This window comes from Salmo trutta, chromosome 23, assembly GCF_901001165.1.
Source record: "Salmo trutta chromosome 23, fSalTru1.1, whole genome shotgun sequence".
Lineage (NCBI taxonomy): Eukaryota > Metazoa > Chordata > Actinopteri > Salmoniformes > Salmonidae > Salmo > Salmo trutta.
In genome coordinates, this window is record NC_042979.1 from 47,363,133 (window position 1) to 47,380,827 (window position 17,695).

The window sequence follows — 17,695 nt, forward strand, 5'->3', positions numbered from 1 at the left end:
GATCAAACAGATTTGAATCCCTACTAGATTGAGTCCTACTACATTGGTTCTGATGCGCGTCGGATGTGGCAAGGCTTGAAAACTATTACGGACTCCAAAGGGAAACCCAGCCGAGAGCTGCCCAGTGACACAAGCCTACCAGACGAGCTAAATGCCTTTTATGCTCGCTTCGAGGCAAGCAACACTGAAGCATGTATGAGAGCACCAGCTGTTCCGGAAGACTGTGTGATCACGCTCTCTGTAGCCGATGTGAGCAAGACTTTTAAACAGGTCAACATTCACAAAGCCGTGGGGCCAGACGAATTACCAGGACGTGTATTTAAAGAATGCGCGAACCAACTGGCAAGTGTCTTCACTGATATTTTCAACCTCTCCCTGACCGAGTCTGTAATACTTACATGTTTCAAACAGATCACCATAGTCCCTGTGTCCAGGGAAGCGAAGGTAACCTGCCTAAGTGATTACCGCCCCGTAGCACGTTGGTAGCCATGAAGTGCTTTCAAAGGCTGGTCATGCCTTACATCAACAGCATCCAGCCTCACACCCTAGACCCACTCCAATTTGCATGCCGCCCCAACAGATCCACAGATGACGCAATCTCAATCACACTCCACACTGCCCTTTCCCACCTGGACAAAAGGAACACCTATGTGAGAATTCTGTTCATTGACTACAGTTCAGCGTATACACACCATCCTATATATCTACTGTCTATACACACCATCCTATATAACTACTGTCTATACACACCATCCTATATAACTACTGTCTATACACACCATCCTATATATCTACTGTCTATACACACCATCCTATATAACTACTGTCTATACACACCATCCTATATAACTACTGTCTATACACACCATCCTATATATCTACTGTCTATACACACCATCCTATATAACTACTGTCTATACACACCATCCTATATATCTACTGTCTATACACACCATCCTATATAACTACTGTCTATACACACCATCCTATATAACTACTGTCTATACACACCATCCTATATAACTACTGTCTATACACACCATCCTATATAACTACTATCTATACTGTCTATACACACCATCCTATATAACTACTGTCTATACACACACTCCTATATAACTACTGTCTATACACACCATCCTATATAACTACTGTCTATACACACACTCCTATATAACTACTGTCTATACACACACTCCTATATAACTACTGTCTATACACACCATCCTATATAACTACTGTCTATACACACCATCCTATATAACTACTGTCTATACTGTCTATACACACCATCCTATATAACTACTGTCTATACACACCATCCTATATAACTACTGTCTATACACACCATCCTATATAACTACTGTCTATACTGTCTATACACACCATCCTATATAACTACTGTCTATACTGTCTATACACGCCATCCTATATAACTACTGTCTATACACACCATCCTATATAACTAATGTCTATACACACCATCCTATATAACTACTGTCTATACACACCATCCTATATAACTACTGTCTATACTGTCTATACACACCATCCTATATAACTACTGTCTATACACACCATCATATTTAACTACTGTCTATACACACCATCCTATATAACTACTGTCTATACTTTCTATACACACCATCCTATATAACTACTGTCTATACACACCATCCTATATAACTACTGTCTATACACACACTCCTATATAACTACTGTCTATACACACCATCCTATATAACTACTGTCTATACACACCATCCTATATAACTACTGTCTATACTGTCTATACACACCATCCTATATAACTACTGTCTATACACACCATCCTATATAACTACTGTCTATACACACCATCCTATATAACTACTGTCTATACTGTCTATAAACACCATCCTATATAACTACTGTCTATACACACACTCCTATATAACTACTGTCTATACACACCATCCTATATAACTACTGTCTATACACACCATCCTATATAACTACTGTCTATACTGTCTATAAACACCATCCTATATAACTACTGTCTATACACACACTCCTATATAACTACTGTCTATACACACCATCCTATATAACTACTGTCTATACACACCATCCTATATAACTACTGTCTATACTGTCTATACACACCATCCTATATAACTACTGTCTATACACACCATCCTATATAACTACTGTCTATACACACCATCCTATATAACTACTGTCTATACTGTCTATACACACCATCCTATATAACTACTGTCTATATACACCATCCTATATAACTACTGTCTATACTGTATATACACACCATCCTTTATAACTACTGTCTATACTGTCTATACCCACCATGCTATATAACTACTGTCTATACACACCATCCTGTATAACTACTGTCTATACACACCATCCTATATATAACTACTGTCTATACTGTCTATACACACCATCCTTTATAACTACTGTCTATACTGTCTATACACACCATCCTATATAACTACTGTCTATACACACCATGCTATATAACTACTGTCTATACACACCATCCTATATAACTACTGTCTATACACACCATCCTATATAACTACTGTCTATACACACCATCCTATATAACTACTGTCTATACACACCATCCTATATAACTACTGTCTATACACACCATCCTATATAACTACTGTCTATACACACCATCCTATATAACTACTGTCTATACACACCATCATATATAACTACTGTCTATACTGTCTATACACACCATCCTATAGAACTACTGTCTATACACACCATCCTATAAAACTACTGTCTATACACACCATCCTATATAACTACTGTCTATACACACCATCCTATATAACTACTGTCTATACACACCATCCTATATAACTACTGTCTATACACACCATCCTATATAACTACTGTCTATACTGTCTATACACACCATCCTATATAACTACTATCTATACTGTCTATACACACCATCCTATATAACTACTGTCTATACACACCATCCTATATAACTACTGTCTATACTGTCTTTACACACCATCCTATATAACTACTGTTTATACACACCATCCTATATAACTACTGTCTATACTGTCTATACACACCATCCTATATAACTACTGTCTATACACACCATCCTATATAACTACTGTCTATACACACCATCCTATATAACTACTGTCTATACACACACTCCTATATAACTACTGTCTATACCCTCCATCATTTATAACTACTGTCTATACACACCATCCTATATAACTACTGTCTATACTGTCTATACACACCATCCTATATAACTACTGTCTATACACACCATCCTTTAGAACTACTGTCTATACTGTCTATACACACCATCCTATATAACTACTGTCTATACACACCATCCTATATAAATACTATCTATACTGTCTATACACACCATCCTATATAACTACTGTCTATACACACCATCCTATATAACTACTGTCTATACACACCATCCTATATAACTACTGTCTATACACACCACCCTATATAACTACTGTCTATACACACCATCCTATATAACTACTGTCTATACTGTCTATACACACCATCCTATATAACTACTGTCTATACACACCATCCTATTTAACTTCTGTCTATAGTGTCTATACACACCATCCTATATAACTACTGTCTATACACACCATCCTATATAACTACTGTCTATACACACCATCCTATATAACTACTGTCTATACACACCATCCTATATAACTACTGTCTATACACACCATCCTATATAACTACTGTCTATACTGTCTATACACACCATCCTATATAACAACTGTCTATACTGTCTATACACACCATCCTATATAACTACTGTCTATACACACCATCCTATATAACTACTGTCTATACTGTCTATACACACCATCCTATATAACTACTGTCTATACTGTCTATACACACCATCCTATATAACTACTGTCTATACACACCATCCTATATAACTACTGTCTATACTGTCTATACACACCATCCTGTATAACTACTGTCTATACACACCATCCTATATAACTACTGTCTATTCACACCATCCTATATAACTACTGTCTATACACACCATCCTATATAACTACTGTCTATACACACCATTCTATATAACTACTGTCTATACACACACTCCTATATAACTACTGTCTATACACACCATCCTATATAACTACTGTCTATACACACCATCCTATATACCTACTGTCTATACTGTCTATACACACCATCCTATATAACTACTGTCTATACACACCATCCTATATAACTACTGTCTATACTGTCTATACACACCATCCTTTATAACTGCTGTCTATACTGTCTATACACACCATGCTATATAACTACTGTCTATACACACCATCCTGTATAACTACTGTCTATACACACCATCCTATATAACTACTGTCTATACTGTCTATACACACCATCCTATATAACTACTGTCTATACACACCATCCTATATAACTACTGTCTATACTGTCTATACACACCATCCTATATAACTACTGTCTATACACACCATCCTATATAACTACTGTCTATACTGTCTATACACACCATCCTATATAACTACTGTCTATACACACCATCCTTTATAACTGCTGTCTATACTGTCTATACACACCATGCTATATAACTACTGTCTATACACACCATCCTATATAACTACTGTCTATACACACCATCCTATATAACTACTGTCTATACACACCATCCTATATAACTACTGTCTATACACACCATCATATATAACTACTGTCTATACTGTCTATACACACCATCATATATAACAAATGTCCATACTGTCTATACACACCATCCTATATAACTACTGTCCATACTGTCTATACACACCATCCTATATAACTACTGTCTATACACACCATCCTATATAACTACTGTCTATACTGTCTATACACACCATCCTATATAACTACTGTCTATACACACCATCCTATATAACTACTGTCTATACAGACCATCCTATATAACTACTGTCCATACTGTCTATACACACCATCCTATAGAACTACTGTCTATACACACCATCCTATATAACTACTGTCTATACACACCATCCTATAAAACTACTGTCTATACACACCATCCTATATAACTACTGTCTATACACACCATCCTATATAACTACTGTCTATACTGTCTATACACACCATCCTATATAACTACTGTCTATACACACCATCCTATATAACTACTGTCTATACACACCATCCTATATAACTACTGTCTATTCACACCATCCTATATAACTACTGTCTATACACACCATCCTATATAACTACTGTCTATACACACCATCCTATATAACTACTGTCTATACACACACTCCTATATAACTACTGTCTATACACACCATCCTATATAACTACTGTCTATACACACCATCCTATATAACTACTGTCTATACTGTCTATACACACCATCCTATACAACTACTGTCTATACACACCATCCTATATAACTACTGTCTATACACACCATCCTATATAACTACTGTCTATACACACCATCCTTTATAACTGCTGTCTATACACACCATCCTTTATAACTGCTGTCTATACACACCATGCTATATAACTACTGTCTATACACACCATCCTGTATAACTACTGTCTATACACACCATCCTATATATAACTACTGTCTATACTGTCTATACACACCATCCTTTATAACTACTGTCTATACTGTCTATACACACCATGCTATATAACTACTGTCTATACACACCATCCTATATAACTACTGTCTATACACACCATCCTATATAACTACTGTCTATACACACCATCCTATATAACTACTGTCTATACACACCATCATATATAACTACTGCCTATACTGTCTATACACACCATCCTATATAACTACTGTCCATACTGTCTATACACACCATCCTATATAACTACTGTCTATACTGTCTATACACACCATCCTATATAACTACTGTCTATACACACAATCCTATATTTCTATATTTATATTCTGGACTCTGATATTTCTTAACTTCTTTATTTTTACTTCTGGATTATGTGAGTATTGTTTTGTATTGTTAGATATTATCACTGTACTGTTGGAGGTAGAAACACAAGCATTTCACTGCACCAGGGATAACATCTGCAAATCTGTGTACGAGCACCAATAAACTTTGATTTGAGTGAATTGGCTCCTAAATGTTTTGAAGACGGCGGAGAAAAGAGGAATAGATTTGTATTGAAGTGAGGAAGATGCTGCAGTTCCACTCTAACCCGGAGAGAGTATTAGTTTAGGACTAAGCAAGGAAGATGGGCGATGGGTTGTTGGTCTGCTGCCATCATGGCCTAATGAAGTGGAGCCATCCCCAGCCATGCCAGCCATGCCAGTCTCCCCCAGCTGCCCACTGCCGCCGCCAGCCACGCTGATGTGGCTGAGTGTCTCTTTGTGTCTTTCGGTCGGTTATCTCGTCTCGCTTTGAAGGCCTTCGTGTTTTGTTATTTATTCTCTCTTGAACGCTTGTTGTTGTTGTTGTGTTAGGATTTATACCCCAAACCTGAATTATCTCTAATTGGATAAATACCACATCCTGTTTGCTGGGAGTCCTGGGTCCTCCTCTGCTCCTCACCTAACTGTTCCATCTCTCTGTTTCCTTTCCTTTTGCTATCATCCCTCTGTTTCCTCTCCTCCTTTCCTTTTCTCATCACTTCTCTGTTTCCTCTCCTCATCTCCTCACCCCTCTGTTTCCTCTCCTCATCTCCTCATCTCCTCACCTGTCTGTTGTGTTTGCAGCTGTTCTGGGAGAAGCGGTTGAAAGGCCTGAGGGCGTCAGACATAACAGAAGAGGTCCTCAGGACCATGGAGCTTCCCAAAGGTTTAACAAGTAGGAGCCCAGCCTCTAGTCTCTCTGTTTGTCTCTGATGTTAATAATAGGTTATTATTCATGTTATAGTTTTATATAACCCTATTATCTTACAATTTATAAATGGTATTTGATCTATTATTAGTTATATCTAATCAAATACACTGTACTGTGAGATAGAACACATTAAAGTAAAACAATGAGGTATGTGAGACTGTCTGACCTGAAAAGGGGTTTGATGGGTCTGACTATGGTTTTGTTCCTGTGGTCGTGTTGTTCCTCTACCAGGTTTGGGTCCAGACACGTCAGACGAAACGCTCCTCTCGGCTATCTCCAGCGCCCTCCACATGAGCTCCTCCCCCATCACGGGCCAGACGACCTCGGCTGCAGAGAAGAACCCGGCTATCTGGCTGAACACGTCGCAGCCCCTCTGTAAAGCCTTCATAGTCACAGACCAGGACATCCGGTAAGACGTGTCTTTGTGAGCGTGTCTGTCTGTGTCATCGACCAGGATACACAGTGAAGTGTGAGAGAGAGACTGACTCACTCACTCACTCACTCACACACACACACACACACACAGACACACACACACACACACACACACACACACACACACACACACACACACACACACACACACACACACACACACACACACACACACACACAGCAGGTAGATGTACGGTATGTCAATGTGCTTTCAAGTCGCTCAACAAAGTGATGCCACCTGTGTACTTCCTTCCCAGGCAGTACTATTTCCCAGGCAGTACTATTTCCCAGGCATTACTATTTCCCAGGCAGTACTATTTCTCAGGCAGTACTATTTCTCAGGCAGTACTACTTCCCAGGCAGTACTATTTCTCAGGCAGTACTATTTCTCAGGCAGTACTATTTCTCAGGCAGTACTATTTCTCAGGCAGTACTATTTCCCAGGCAGCACTATTTCTCAGGCAGTACTATTTCCCAGGCAGTACTATTTCCCAGGCAGTACTATTTCTCAGGCAGTACTACTTCCCAGGCAGTACTATTTCCCAGGCAGTACTATTTCCCAGGCAGTACTATTTCCCAGGCAGTATTATTTCCCAGGCAGTACTATTTCTCAGGCAGTACTATTTCCCAGGCAGTACTATTTCCCAGGCAGTACTATTTCCCAGGCAGTACTATTTCCCAGGCAGTATTATTTCCCAGGCAGTATTATTTCTCAGGCAGTACTATTTCTCAGGCAGTACTATTTCTCAGGCAGTACTACTTCCCAGGCAGTACTATTTCCCAGGCAGTACTATTTCCCAGGCAGTACTATTTCTCAGGCAGTACTACTTCCCAGGCAGTACTATTTCCCAGGCAGTACTATTTCCCAGGCAGTACTATTTCCCAGGCAGTATTATTTCTCAGGCAGTACTATTTCTCAGGCAGTACTATTTCCCAGGCAGTACTATTTCCCAGGCAGTACTATTTCCCAGGCAGTACTATTTCCCAGGCAGTATTATTTCCCAGGCAGTATTATTTCTCAGGCAGTACTATTTCTCAGGCAGTACTATTTCTCAGGCAGTACTACTTCCCAGGCAGTACTATTTCTCAGGAAGTACTATTTCCCAGGCAGTACTATTTCCCAGGCAGTACTATTTCCCAGGCAGTACTATTTCACAGGCAGTACTATTTCCCAGGCAGTACTATTTCCCAGGCAGTACTATTTCTCAGGCAGTACTATTTCCCAGGCAGTACTATTTCACAGGCAGTACTATTTCCCAGGCAGTACTATTTCCCAGGCAGTACTATTTCTCAGGCAGTACTATTTCCCAGGCAGTACTATTTCTCAGGCAGTACTACTTCCCAGGCAGTACTATTTCTCAGGCAGTACTACTTCCCAGGCAGTACTATTTCTCAGGAAGTACTATTTCCCAGGCAGTACTATTTCCCAGGCAGTACTATTTCCCAGGCAGTACTATTTCACAGGCAGTACTATTTCCCAGGCAGTACTATTTCTCAGGCAGTACTATTTCCCAGGCAGTACTATTTCCCAGGCAGTACTATTTCTCAGGCAGTACTACTTCCCAGGCAGTACTATTTCCCAGGCAGTACTATTTCCCAGGCAGTACTATTTCCCAGGCAGTATTATTTCCCAGGCAGTACTATTTCTCAGGCAGTACTATTTCCCAGGCAGTACTATTTCCCAGGCAGTACTATTTCCCAGGCAGTACTATTTCCCAGGCAGTACTATTTCCCAGGCAGTACTATTTCACAGGCAGTACTATTTCCCAAAAATGTATGAAATTGTATGAAATGTATGCATTCACTACTGTAAGTCGCTCTGGATAAGAGCGTCTGCTAAATGACTAAAATGTAAATGTAAATGTAAGCTAGCCCTGTGCTCCCTATAGACCCCCTGTGCTCCCTATAGACCCCCCCTGTGCTCCCTATAGACCCCCTGTGCTCCCTATAGACCCCCCTGTGCTCCCTATAGACCCCCTGTGCTCCCTATAGACCCCCTGTGCTCCCTATAGACCCCCTGTGCTCCCTATAGACCCCCTATAGACCCCCTGTGCTCCCTATAGACCCCCTGTGCTCCCTATAGACCCCCTGTGCTCCCTATAGACCCCCCTGTGCTCCCTATAGACCCCCCTGTGCTCCCTATAGACCCCCTGTGCTCCCTATAGACCCCCCGTGCTCCCTATAGACCCCCCGTGCTCCTTATAGACCCTCTGTGCTCCCTATAGACCCCCCCCTGTGCTCCCTATAGACCCCCTGTGCTCCCTATAGACCCTCTGTGCTCCCTATAGACCCTCTGTGCTCCCTATAGACCCCCCCTGTGCTCCTTTGAGACCCCCTGTGCTCCCTATAGACCCCCCGTGCTCCCTATAGACCCCCCCTGTGCTCCTATAGACCCCTTGTGCTCCCTATAGACCCCCTGTGCTACTTTGAGACCCCCTGTGCTCCTATAGACCCCCCCTGTGCTCCTATAGACCACCCCTGTGCTCCCTATAGACCCCCTGTGTTCCCTATAGACCCCCTGTGTTCCCTATAGACCCCTGTGCTCCTATAGACCCCCCCCTGTGCTCCCTATAGACCCCCTGTGCTCCCTATAGACCCCCCGTGCTCCCTATAGACCCCCCCTGTGCTCCCTATAGACCCCTTGTGCTCCCTATAGACCCCCCGTGCTCCTTTGAGACCCCCTGTGCTCCCTACAGACCCCTTCTGCTCCCTATAGACCCCCCCTGTGCTCCTATAGACCCCCCCCGTGCTCCTTTGAGACCCCCTGTGCTACTTTGAGACCCCCTGTGCTCCTATAGACCCCCCTGTGCTCCCTATAGACCCCTTGTGCTCCCTATAGACCCCCTGTGCTACTTTGAGACCCCCTGTGCTCCTATAGACCCCCCTGTGCTCCCTATAGACCCCCTGTGCTCCTATAGACCCCCCTGTGCTCCCTACAGACCCCCTGTGCTCCCTATAGACCCCCTGTGCTCTTATAGACCCCCCCTGTGCTCCTATAGACCCCCCCCTGTGCTCCTATAGACCCCCCCCCTGTGCTCCTATAGACCCCCCCCCCTGTGCTCCCTATAGACCCCCTGTGCTCCTTTGAGACCCCCTGTGCTCCTATAGACCCCCCCCTGTGCTCCTATAGACCCCCCCCTCCCGTGCTCCTTTGAGACCCCTCTTTCCAAGTCACTGTGATCTCTTCTTCTAGCCATGGTCGCCTAAATAAGGGGTATCTGGACATTTTATACACGACTCTAATCATGATGGGATGTTAATTGCTTAATTAAATCAGGAACAACACCTGTGTGGAAGCAACACATTTCAATAAACTCTTTATCCCTCATTTACTAAAGTGTTTCCTTTATTTTGTCAGTTACCTGTAGATCCCACTCTGTAACTTTGCTATGCTCGTAAAGTATACAGTATTATGTTCTCAACAATACATTCTAGTGTCGTTAGGAATTCCCCAGACATAACAGTAGCTGAGTTTTATTACGCTAAGCCCATATATATATATATACTGCTCAAAAAAATAAAGGGAACACTTAAACAACACATCCTAGATCTGAATGAATGAAATAATCTTATTAAATACTTTTTTCTTTACATAGTTGAATGTGCTGACAACAAAATCACACAAAAATAATCAATGGAAATCCAATTTATCAACCCATGGAGGTCTGGATTTGGAGTCACACTCAAAATTAAAGTGGAAAACCACACTACAGGCTGATCCAACTTTGATGTAATGTCCTTAAAACAAGTCAAAATGAGGCTCAGTAGTGTGTGTGTGGCCTCCACGGGCCTGTATGACCTCCCTACAACGCCTGGGCATGCTCCTGATGAGGTGGCGGATGGTCTCCTGAGGGATCTCCTCCCAGACCTGGACTAAAGCATCCGCCAACTCCTGGACAGTCTGTGGTGCAACGTGGCGTTGGTGGATGGAGCGAGACATGATGTCCCAGATGTGATCAATTGAATTCAGGTCTGGGGAACGGGCGGGCCAGTCCATAGCATCAATGCCTTCCTCTTGCAGGAACTGCTGACACACTCCAGCCACATGAGGTCTAGCATTGTCTTGCATTAGGAGGAACCCAGGGCCAACCGCACCAGCATATGGTCTCACAAGGGGTCTGAGGATCTCATCTCGGTACCTAATGGCAGTCAGGCTACCTCTGGCGAGCACATGGAGGGCTGTGCGGCCCCCCAAAGAAATGTCACCCCACACCATAACTGACCTACCGCCAAACCGGTCATGCTGGAGGATGTTGCAGGCAGCAGAACGTTCTCCACGGCGTCTCCAGACTCTGTCACGTCTGTCACGTGCTCAGTGTGAACCTGCTTTCATCTGTGAAAAGCACAGGGCGCCAGTGGCGAATTTGCCAATCTTGATATTCTCTGGCAAATGCCAAACGTCCTGCACGGTGTTGGGCTGTAAGCACAACCCCCACCTGTGGACGTCGGGCCATCATACCACCCTCATGGAGTCTGTTTCTGACCGTTTGAGCAGACACATGCACATTTGTGGCCTGCTGGAGGTCATTTTGCAGGGCTCTGGCAGTGCTCCTCCTGCTCCTCCTTGCACAAAGGCGGAGGTAGCGGTCCTGCTGCTGGGTTGTTGCCCTCCTACGGCCTCCTCCACATCTCCTGATGTACTGGCCTGTCTCCTGGTAACGCCTCCATGCTCTGGACACTACGCTGACAGAAACAGCAAACCTTCTTGCCTCAGCTCGCATTGATATGCCATCCTGGATGAGCTGCATTACCTGAGCCACTTGTGTGGGTTGTAGACTCCGTCTCATGCTACCACTAGAGTGAAAGCACCGCCAGCATTCAAAAGTGACCAAAACATCAGCCAGGAAGCATAGGAACTGAGAAGTGGTCTGTGGTCTCCACCTGCAGAACCATTCCTTTATTGGGGGTGTCTTGCTAATTGCCTATAATTTCCACCTGTTGTCTATTCCATTTGCACAACAGCATGTGACATTTATTGTCAATCAGTGTTGCTTCCTAAGTGGACAGTTTGATTTCACAGAAGTGTGATTGACTTGGAGTTACATTGTGTTGTTTTAGTGTTCCCTTTATTTTTTTGAGCAGTGTATATGTGTGTGAGGTGTATACTTGTGTTTCAAAGTAGATGTGTTTAAGACTACCCAGAAACAGTCTGTGTGACCCTGATTTAGCCAACTGCAGTGTTAAAGGTTAAAGGTTAACAGTATTTCTGTCTCCTCCAGAACTGCTGAAAGAGTGGGGAAAATGGACTCTTAAAGACTTTCAATAAATGAAACCTTTAGATTTACCATTGACTGTATGAACCAGTGATTAAAATCACTACTAGAATAGTAATAGTATATAGTATATTGCTGCACAGTTGAACATTGTGATGCCTTTTAGGAGCAGGATTCAAACTAGTCAAGGACTTCCTGTGTCCAAAATGGCATGCTAGGAATTAGGGATGGACCAATATGACATTTTTGTCCGATACCGATATCTGATATTTTCAATGTTCGCTGCCTTTTAAGCATTCTAGTACAGTTAAATAGTTGAAACACACACACACTGACCAAAAAGTTATTTTGTTGGCATTTACGTATGTCCCCATTAACCAGTAAAACATAATCAAAACCTATTTCACTTACCTGCTGTGCTGTTTCGTTGTTCATTTGTTCAGTCTCAACCAGGATTTCATCACACATGTTAAGCAGTGAAGTTTCAGCTGTCTGTCTGTCCGTGGCCTCTTTTCCTCGGTGCGCACTGTCACTGTGTCCGTTTCCATCGAAGTAGAGGTCCTTGTACCTAGCATCGAGCATGGTGGCGACACAGTAAAGATGCTCTGAGAGATTGCCACCAAATGACTTGTTCACAGCCTCTAGCCTCGAGTACTTTTGCAAGTTTTAACCCCACGGTCTGTCGGCAGTTTTGTTGAGCAGGTATTTCAATGCCATGACAGAGTGGTATCACGTCTGCTGCAGACACAGTTGATGGGCTTATTTCTCCAATCAGTTGTTCGAATGGTGCTAGCTAGTGTGTTCATGTTTCCAAGTTTCAAACATGTTCTCAAATGCCATTGAAATGGCAGCAGCGGTGTGAGAACCAGCACATTCTTGAGCATGCAAACACGGCTTTCCTCAGTACGAAATCCTCGTCGACCCACTGTGCTGTCAGACTCAGCAGGCTCATGGGGCTGACATCGCTGGTCTAAATGTCACTTGTGAAGCTAATAGCAGTGACGCTCATAGCAAGTAGCTCATGGATGTACGTTTCAACAATACTGTGTAACTCTGGTAGGGCAACATCTGAAAAATAGCGCCTACTTGGTAGTGTGTACTGGTGCTCGAGGTGCTCGACCAGTTGGCGAAAGCCAACATCATCCACGACAGAGAACGGTTGATTGTCGACAGGGCAATGAATTCCATTATCTTGGCGTTAATGGATTTCGTGTTTGAGTTGTCTCGCTGAAATGTTCTTACTCTTTCAAATGACTGATCGACTTGAACTTGTTTAGTTGTTGGAAGTGTGTGCTTAGTGTTTTTCTGCTTTTGTTCAGTGTAGCGCTGTATTTTACATGCCGTCATCTACCTACAGTTGAAGTCTGCAGTTTACATACACTTATGTTGGAGTCATTAAAACTAGTTTTTCAACCACTCCACAAATTTCTTGTTAGCAAAGTATAGTTTTGGCAAGTCGGTTAGGACATCTACTTTGTGCATGACACAAGTAATTTTTCCAACAATTGTTTACAGACAGATTATTTCACTTATAATTCACGGTATCACAATTCCTGTGGGTCAGAAGTTTACATACACTAAGTTGACTGTGCCTTTAAACAGCTTGTAAAATTCCTGAAAATGTTGTTATGGCTTTATAAGCTTCTGATAGGCTAATTGACATCATTTGAGTCAATTGGAGGTGTACCTGTGGATGTATTTCAAGGCCTACCTTCAAACTCAGTGCCTCTTTGCTTGGCATCATGGGAAAATCAAAAGAAATCAGCCAAGACCTCAGAAAGAAAATGGCAGACCTCCACAAGTCTGGTTCATCCTTGGGAGCAATTTCCAAATGCCTGAAGGGAACACGTTCATCTGTACAAACAATAGTACGCAAGTATAAACACCATGGGACCACGCTGCCATCATACCTCTCAGGAAGGAGACGTGTTCTGTCTCCTAGAGATGAACGTGCTTTGGTGCGAAAAGTGCAAATCAATCCCAGAACAACAGCAAAGGACCTTGTGAAGATGCTGGAGGAAACAGGTATAAAAGTATCTATATCCACAGTGAAACGAGTCCTATATTGACATAACCTGAAAGGCTACTCAGCAAGGAAGAAGCCACTGCTCCAAAACCACCATAAAAAAGCCAGACTACGGTTTGCAACTGCACATTGGGACAAAGATAGTACTTTTTGGAGAAATGTCCTCTGGTCTGATGAAATAAAAATAGACTCAGTTACACCAGCTCTGTCAGGAGGAATGGGCCAATATTTAACCAACTTAATATGGGTAGTTTGTGGAAGGCTACCCGAAACGTTTGACACAAGTTAAACAATTTAAAGGCAATGCTACCGAATACTAATTGAGTGTATGTAAACTTCTAACCCACTGGGAATGTGATGAAAGAAATAAAAGCTGAAATAAATAATTCTCTCTACTATTATTCTGAAGTGGTGATCCTAACTGACCTAAAACAGGGCATTTTTACTTGGATTAAATGTCAGGAATTGTGAAAAACTGAGTTTAAATATATTAGGCTAAGGTGTATGTAAACTTCTGACTTACGTTATATAGGTATGCACGTCAGCTTTGACACCGGTTCTGCACGTCAGCGTTAAACTAGACATCGGGCCGATGCGGACATTTTTTGATCTAATATCGGCCGATTCCGATATGCTTGCCGATTTTTATATCGTGCATCTGATCAATATGTAGAAATATTGATGGTCTGACTGATGGCTTCCTGTTCCTGTTGGAACACATTCTAGAGAGAGAGAGAGAGAGACCGAGACCGAGAGAGAGAGAGAGAGAGAGAGAGAGAGAGAGAGACACCGAGAGAGAGACACCGAGAGAGAGAGACACCGAGAGAGAGAGAGAGAGAGAGAGAGAGAGAGAGAGAGAGAGAGAGACCGAGAGAGAGAGAGAGAGAGACACCGAGAGAGAGACACCGAGAGAGAGACACCGAGAGAGAGAGAGAGAGACACCGAGAGAGAGAGAGACCGAGAGAGAGAGAGAGAGAGACACCGAGAGAGAGAGAGAGAGAGAGAGACACCGAGAGAGAGACACAGAGAGAGAGAGAGAGAGACCGAGAGAGAGAGAGAGAGAGAGACACCGAGAGAGACACAGAGCGAGAGAGAGAGAGAGAGAGAGACCGAGAGAGAGAGAGACCGAGAGAGAGAGAGACCGAGAGAGAGAGAGAGAGACCGAGAGACTCCATTTCCTCTGGCATCATCTGTAGGGACCTGACAGGCAGTCATATCTGCTGGAAATATGAGGCATGGAACACCCTGCAGCATAACGCCTATTCCAATGCGTCCCAAGTGGCAGCCTATTCCCTACATAGTGCACTACTCCCTCAGTGTTAATCTGCTAAATTGTAATTACTTCGCTACTATGGCCTATTTATTGTCTTACCTCCTCACGCCATTTGCACACACTGTATATAAACTTTCATTTTTTTCCTATTGTATTGTTTTTTCCGTTTGTTTATTCCATGTGTAACTCTGTGTTGTTGTTTGTGTCGCACTGCTTTGCTTTATCTTGGCCAGGTCGCAGTTGTAAATGAGAACTTGTTCTCAACTGGCCTACCTGGATAAATAAAGGGGAAATAAAAACAAACAAAAAATACAAATATGCCAATAAGAACTCAGTGCAGTCTTCAGTTCAGCCTCTAGATGGCAGTGTATACACATGTATGGCACAACAGAAGGCCGAACCGTCTGAAGTGTGTGTGTGTGTGTGTGTGTGTGTTCACGTGTGTATCATCCTCTCTCTCTCTCTCTCCTCTGCCTGTCCCAGTGCATTCAGGCATTATCAACTGGGAAACGCATTAAAGCTCAGATGACAAGCTCTCTCTGGGTTATAAGAGGAGTGGAATGGATCACTCCCTCTTCTTCTCTCCTCCCTCGTCCCTCTTGTCACCACACAGAATGACAAAAAGACATCCCACAGAACAAGACTGTGACATCACCACATACATTCCGTCTTTCGCTGTGAGGAGAGATAGGATTTGTTTCACCCACCGCTGCGTTCTAATCCAGTAAAAAATGAACATAATCCCATTATTAGATCGGCTTGATCTCGTTTCGTTATCAGATAATAAAAAAAAAATAGCAGCAGAAGAATTGCTATTTGTTGGGGTACTGCTATCTGAGGTTAGTGAGGACATGCAGGCACACAGCAGCCATACATCCCTAACCCAGTCCTCTCTCTGATCATCCCTAACCCAGTCCTCTCTGTTCATCCCTAACCCAGTCCTCTCTCTGATCATCCCTAACCCAGTCCTCTCTCTGATCATCCCTAACCCAGTCCTCTCTCTCATCATCCCTAACCCAGTCCTCTCTCTCATCATCCCTAACCCAGTCCTCTCTGTTCATCCCTAACCCAGTCCTCTCTCTGATCATCCCTAACCCAGTCCTCTCTCTGATCATCCCTAACCCAGTCCTCTCTCTGATCATCCCTAACCCAGTCCTCTCTCTGATCATCCCTAACCCAGTCCTCTCTGTTCATCCTTAACCCAGTCCTCTCTGTTCATCCCTAACCCAGTCCTCTCTCTGATCATCCCTAACCCAGTCCTCTCTCTGATCATCCCTAACCCAGTCCTCTCTCTGATCATCCCTAACCCAGTCCTCTCTCTGATCATCCCTAACCCAGTCCTCTCTCTGATCATCCCTAACCCAGTCCTCTCTCTCTCTGTTCATCCCTAACCCAGTCCTCTCTCTCTGTTCATCCCTAACCCAGTCCTCTCTCTGTTCATCCCTAACCCAGTCCTCTCTCTGTTCATCCCTAACCCAGTCCTCTCTCTGATCATCCCTAACCCAGTCCTCTGTGTTCATCCCTAACCCAGTCCTCTCTCTGTTCATCCCTAACCCAGTCCTCTCTCTGTTCATCCCTAACCCAGTCCTCTCTCTGATCATCCCTAACCCAGTCCTCTCTGTGTTCATCCCTAACCCAGTCCTCTCTCTGATCATCCCTAACCCAGTCCTCGCTCTGATCATCCTTAACCCAGTCCCCGCTCTGTGTGTTCATCCCTAACTCAGTCCTCTCTCTGTGTGTTCATCCCTAACCCAGTCCTCTCTGTTCATCCCTAACCCAGTCCTCTCTCTCTCTCTGTTCATCCCTA

General features: G+C 43.2%; 1 protein-coding gene across 1 annotated transcript in view; it reads left to right on the plus strand.

The window, feature by feature from the left end:
* LOC115160163 (methyl-CpG-binding domain protein 2) overlaps window positions 1–17,695 on the plus strand; it is a 104,076-nt gene that overhangs the window by 66,272 nt on the left and 20,109 nt on the right. The window contains exons 4-5 of the mRNA XM_029710538.1: window positions 6,815–6,905; window positions 7,173–7,350. Coding sequence (XP_029566398.1) covers window positions 6,815–6,905; window positions 7,173–7,350 — 269 coding nt within the window. The remainder of the gene's footprint in view (window positions 1–6,814; window positions 6,906–7,172; window positions 7,351–17,695) is intronic.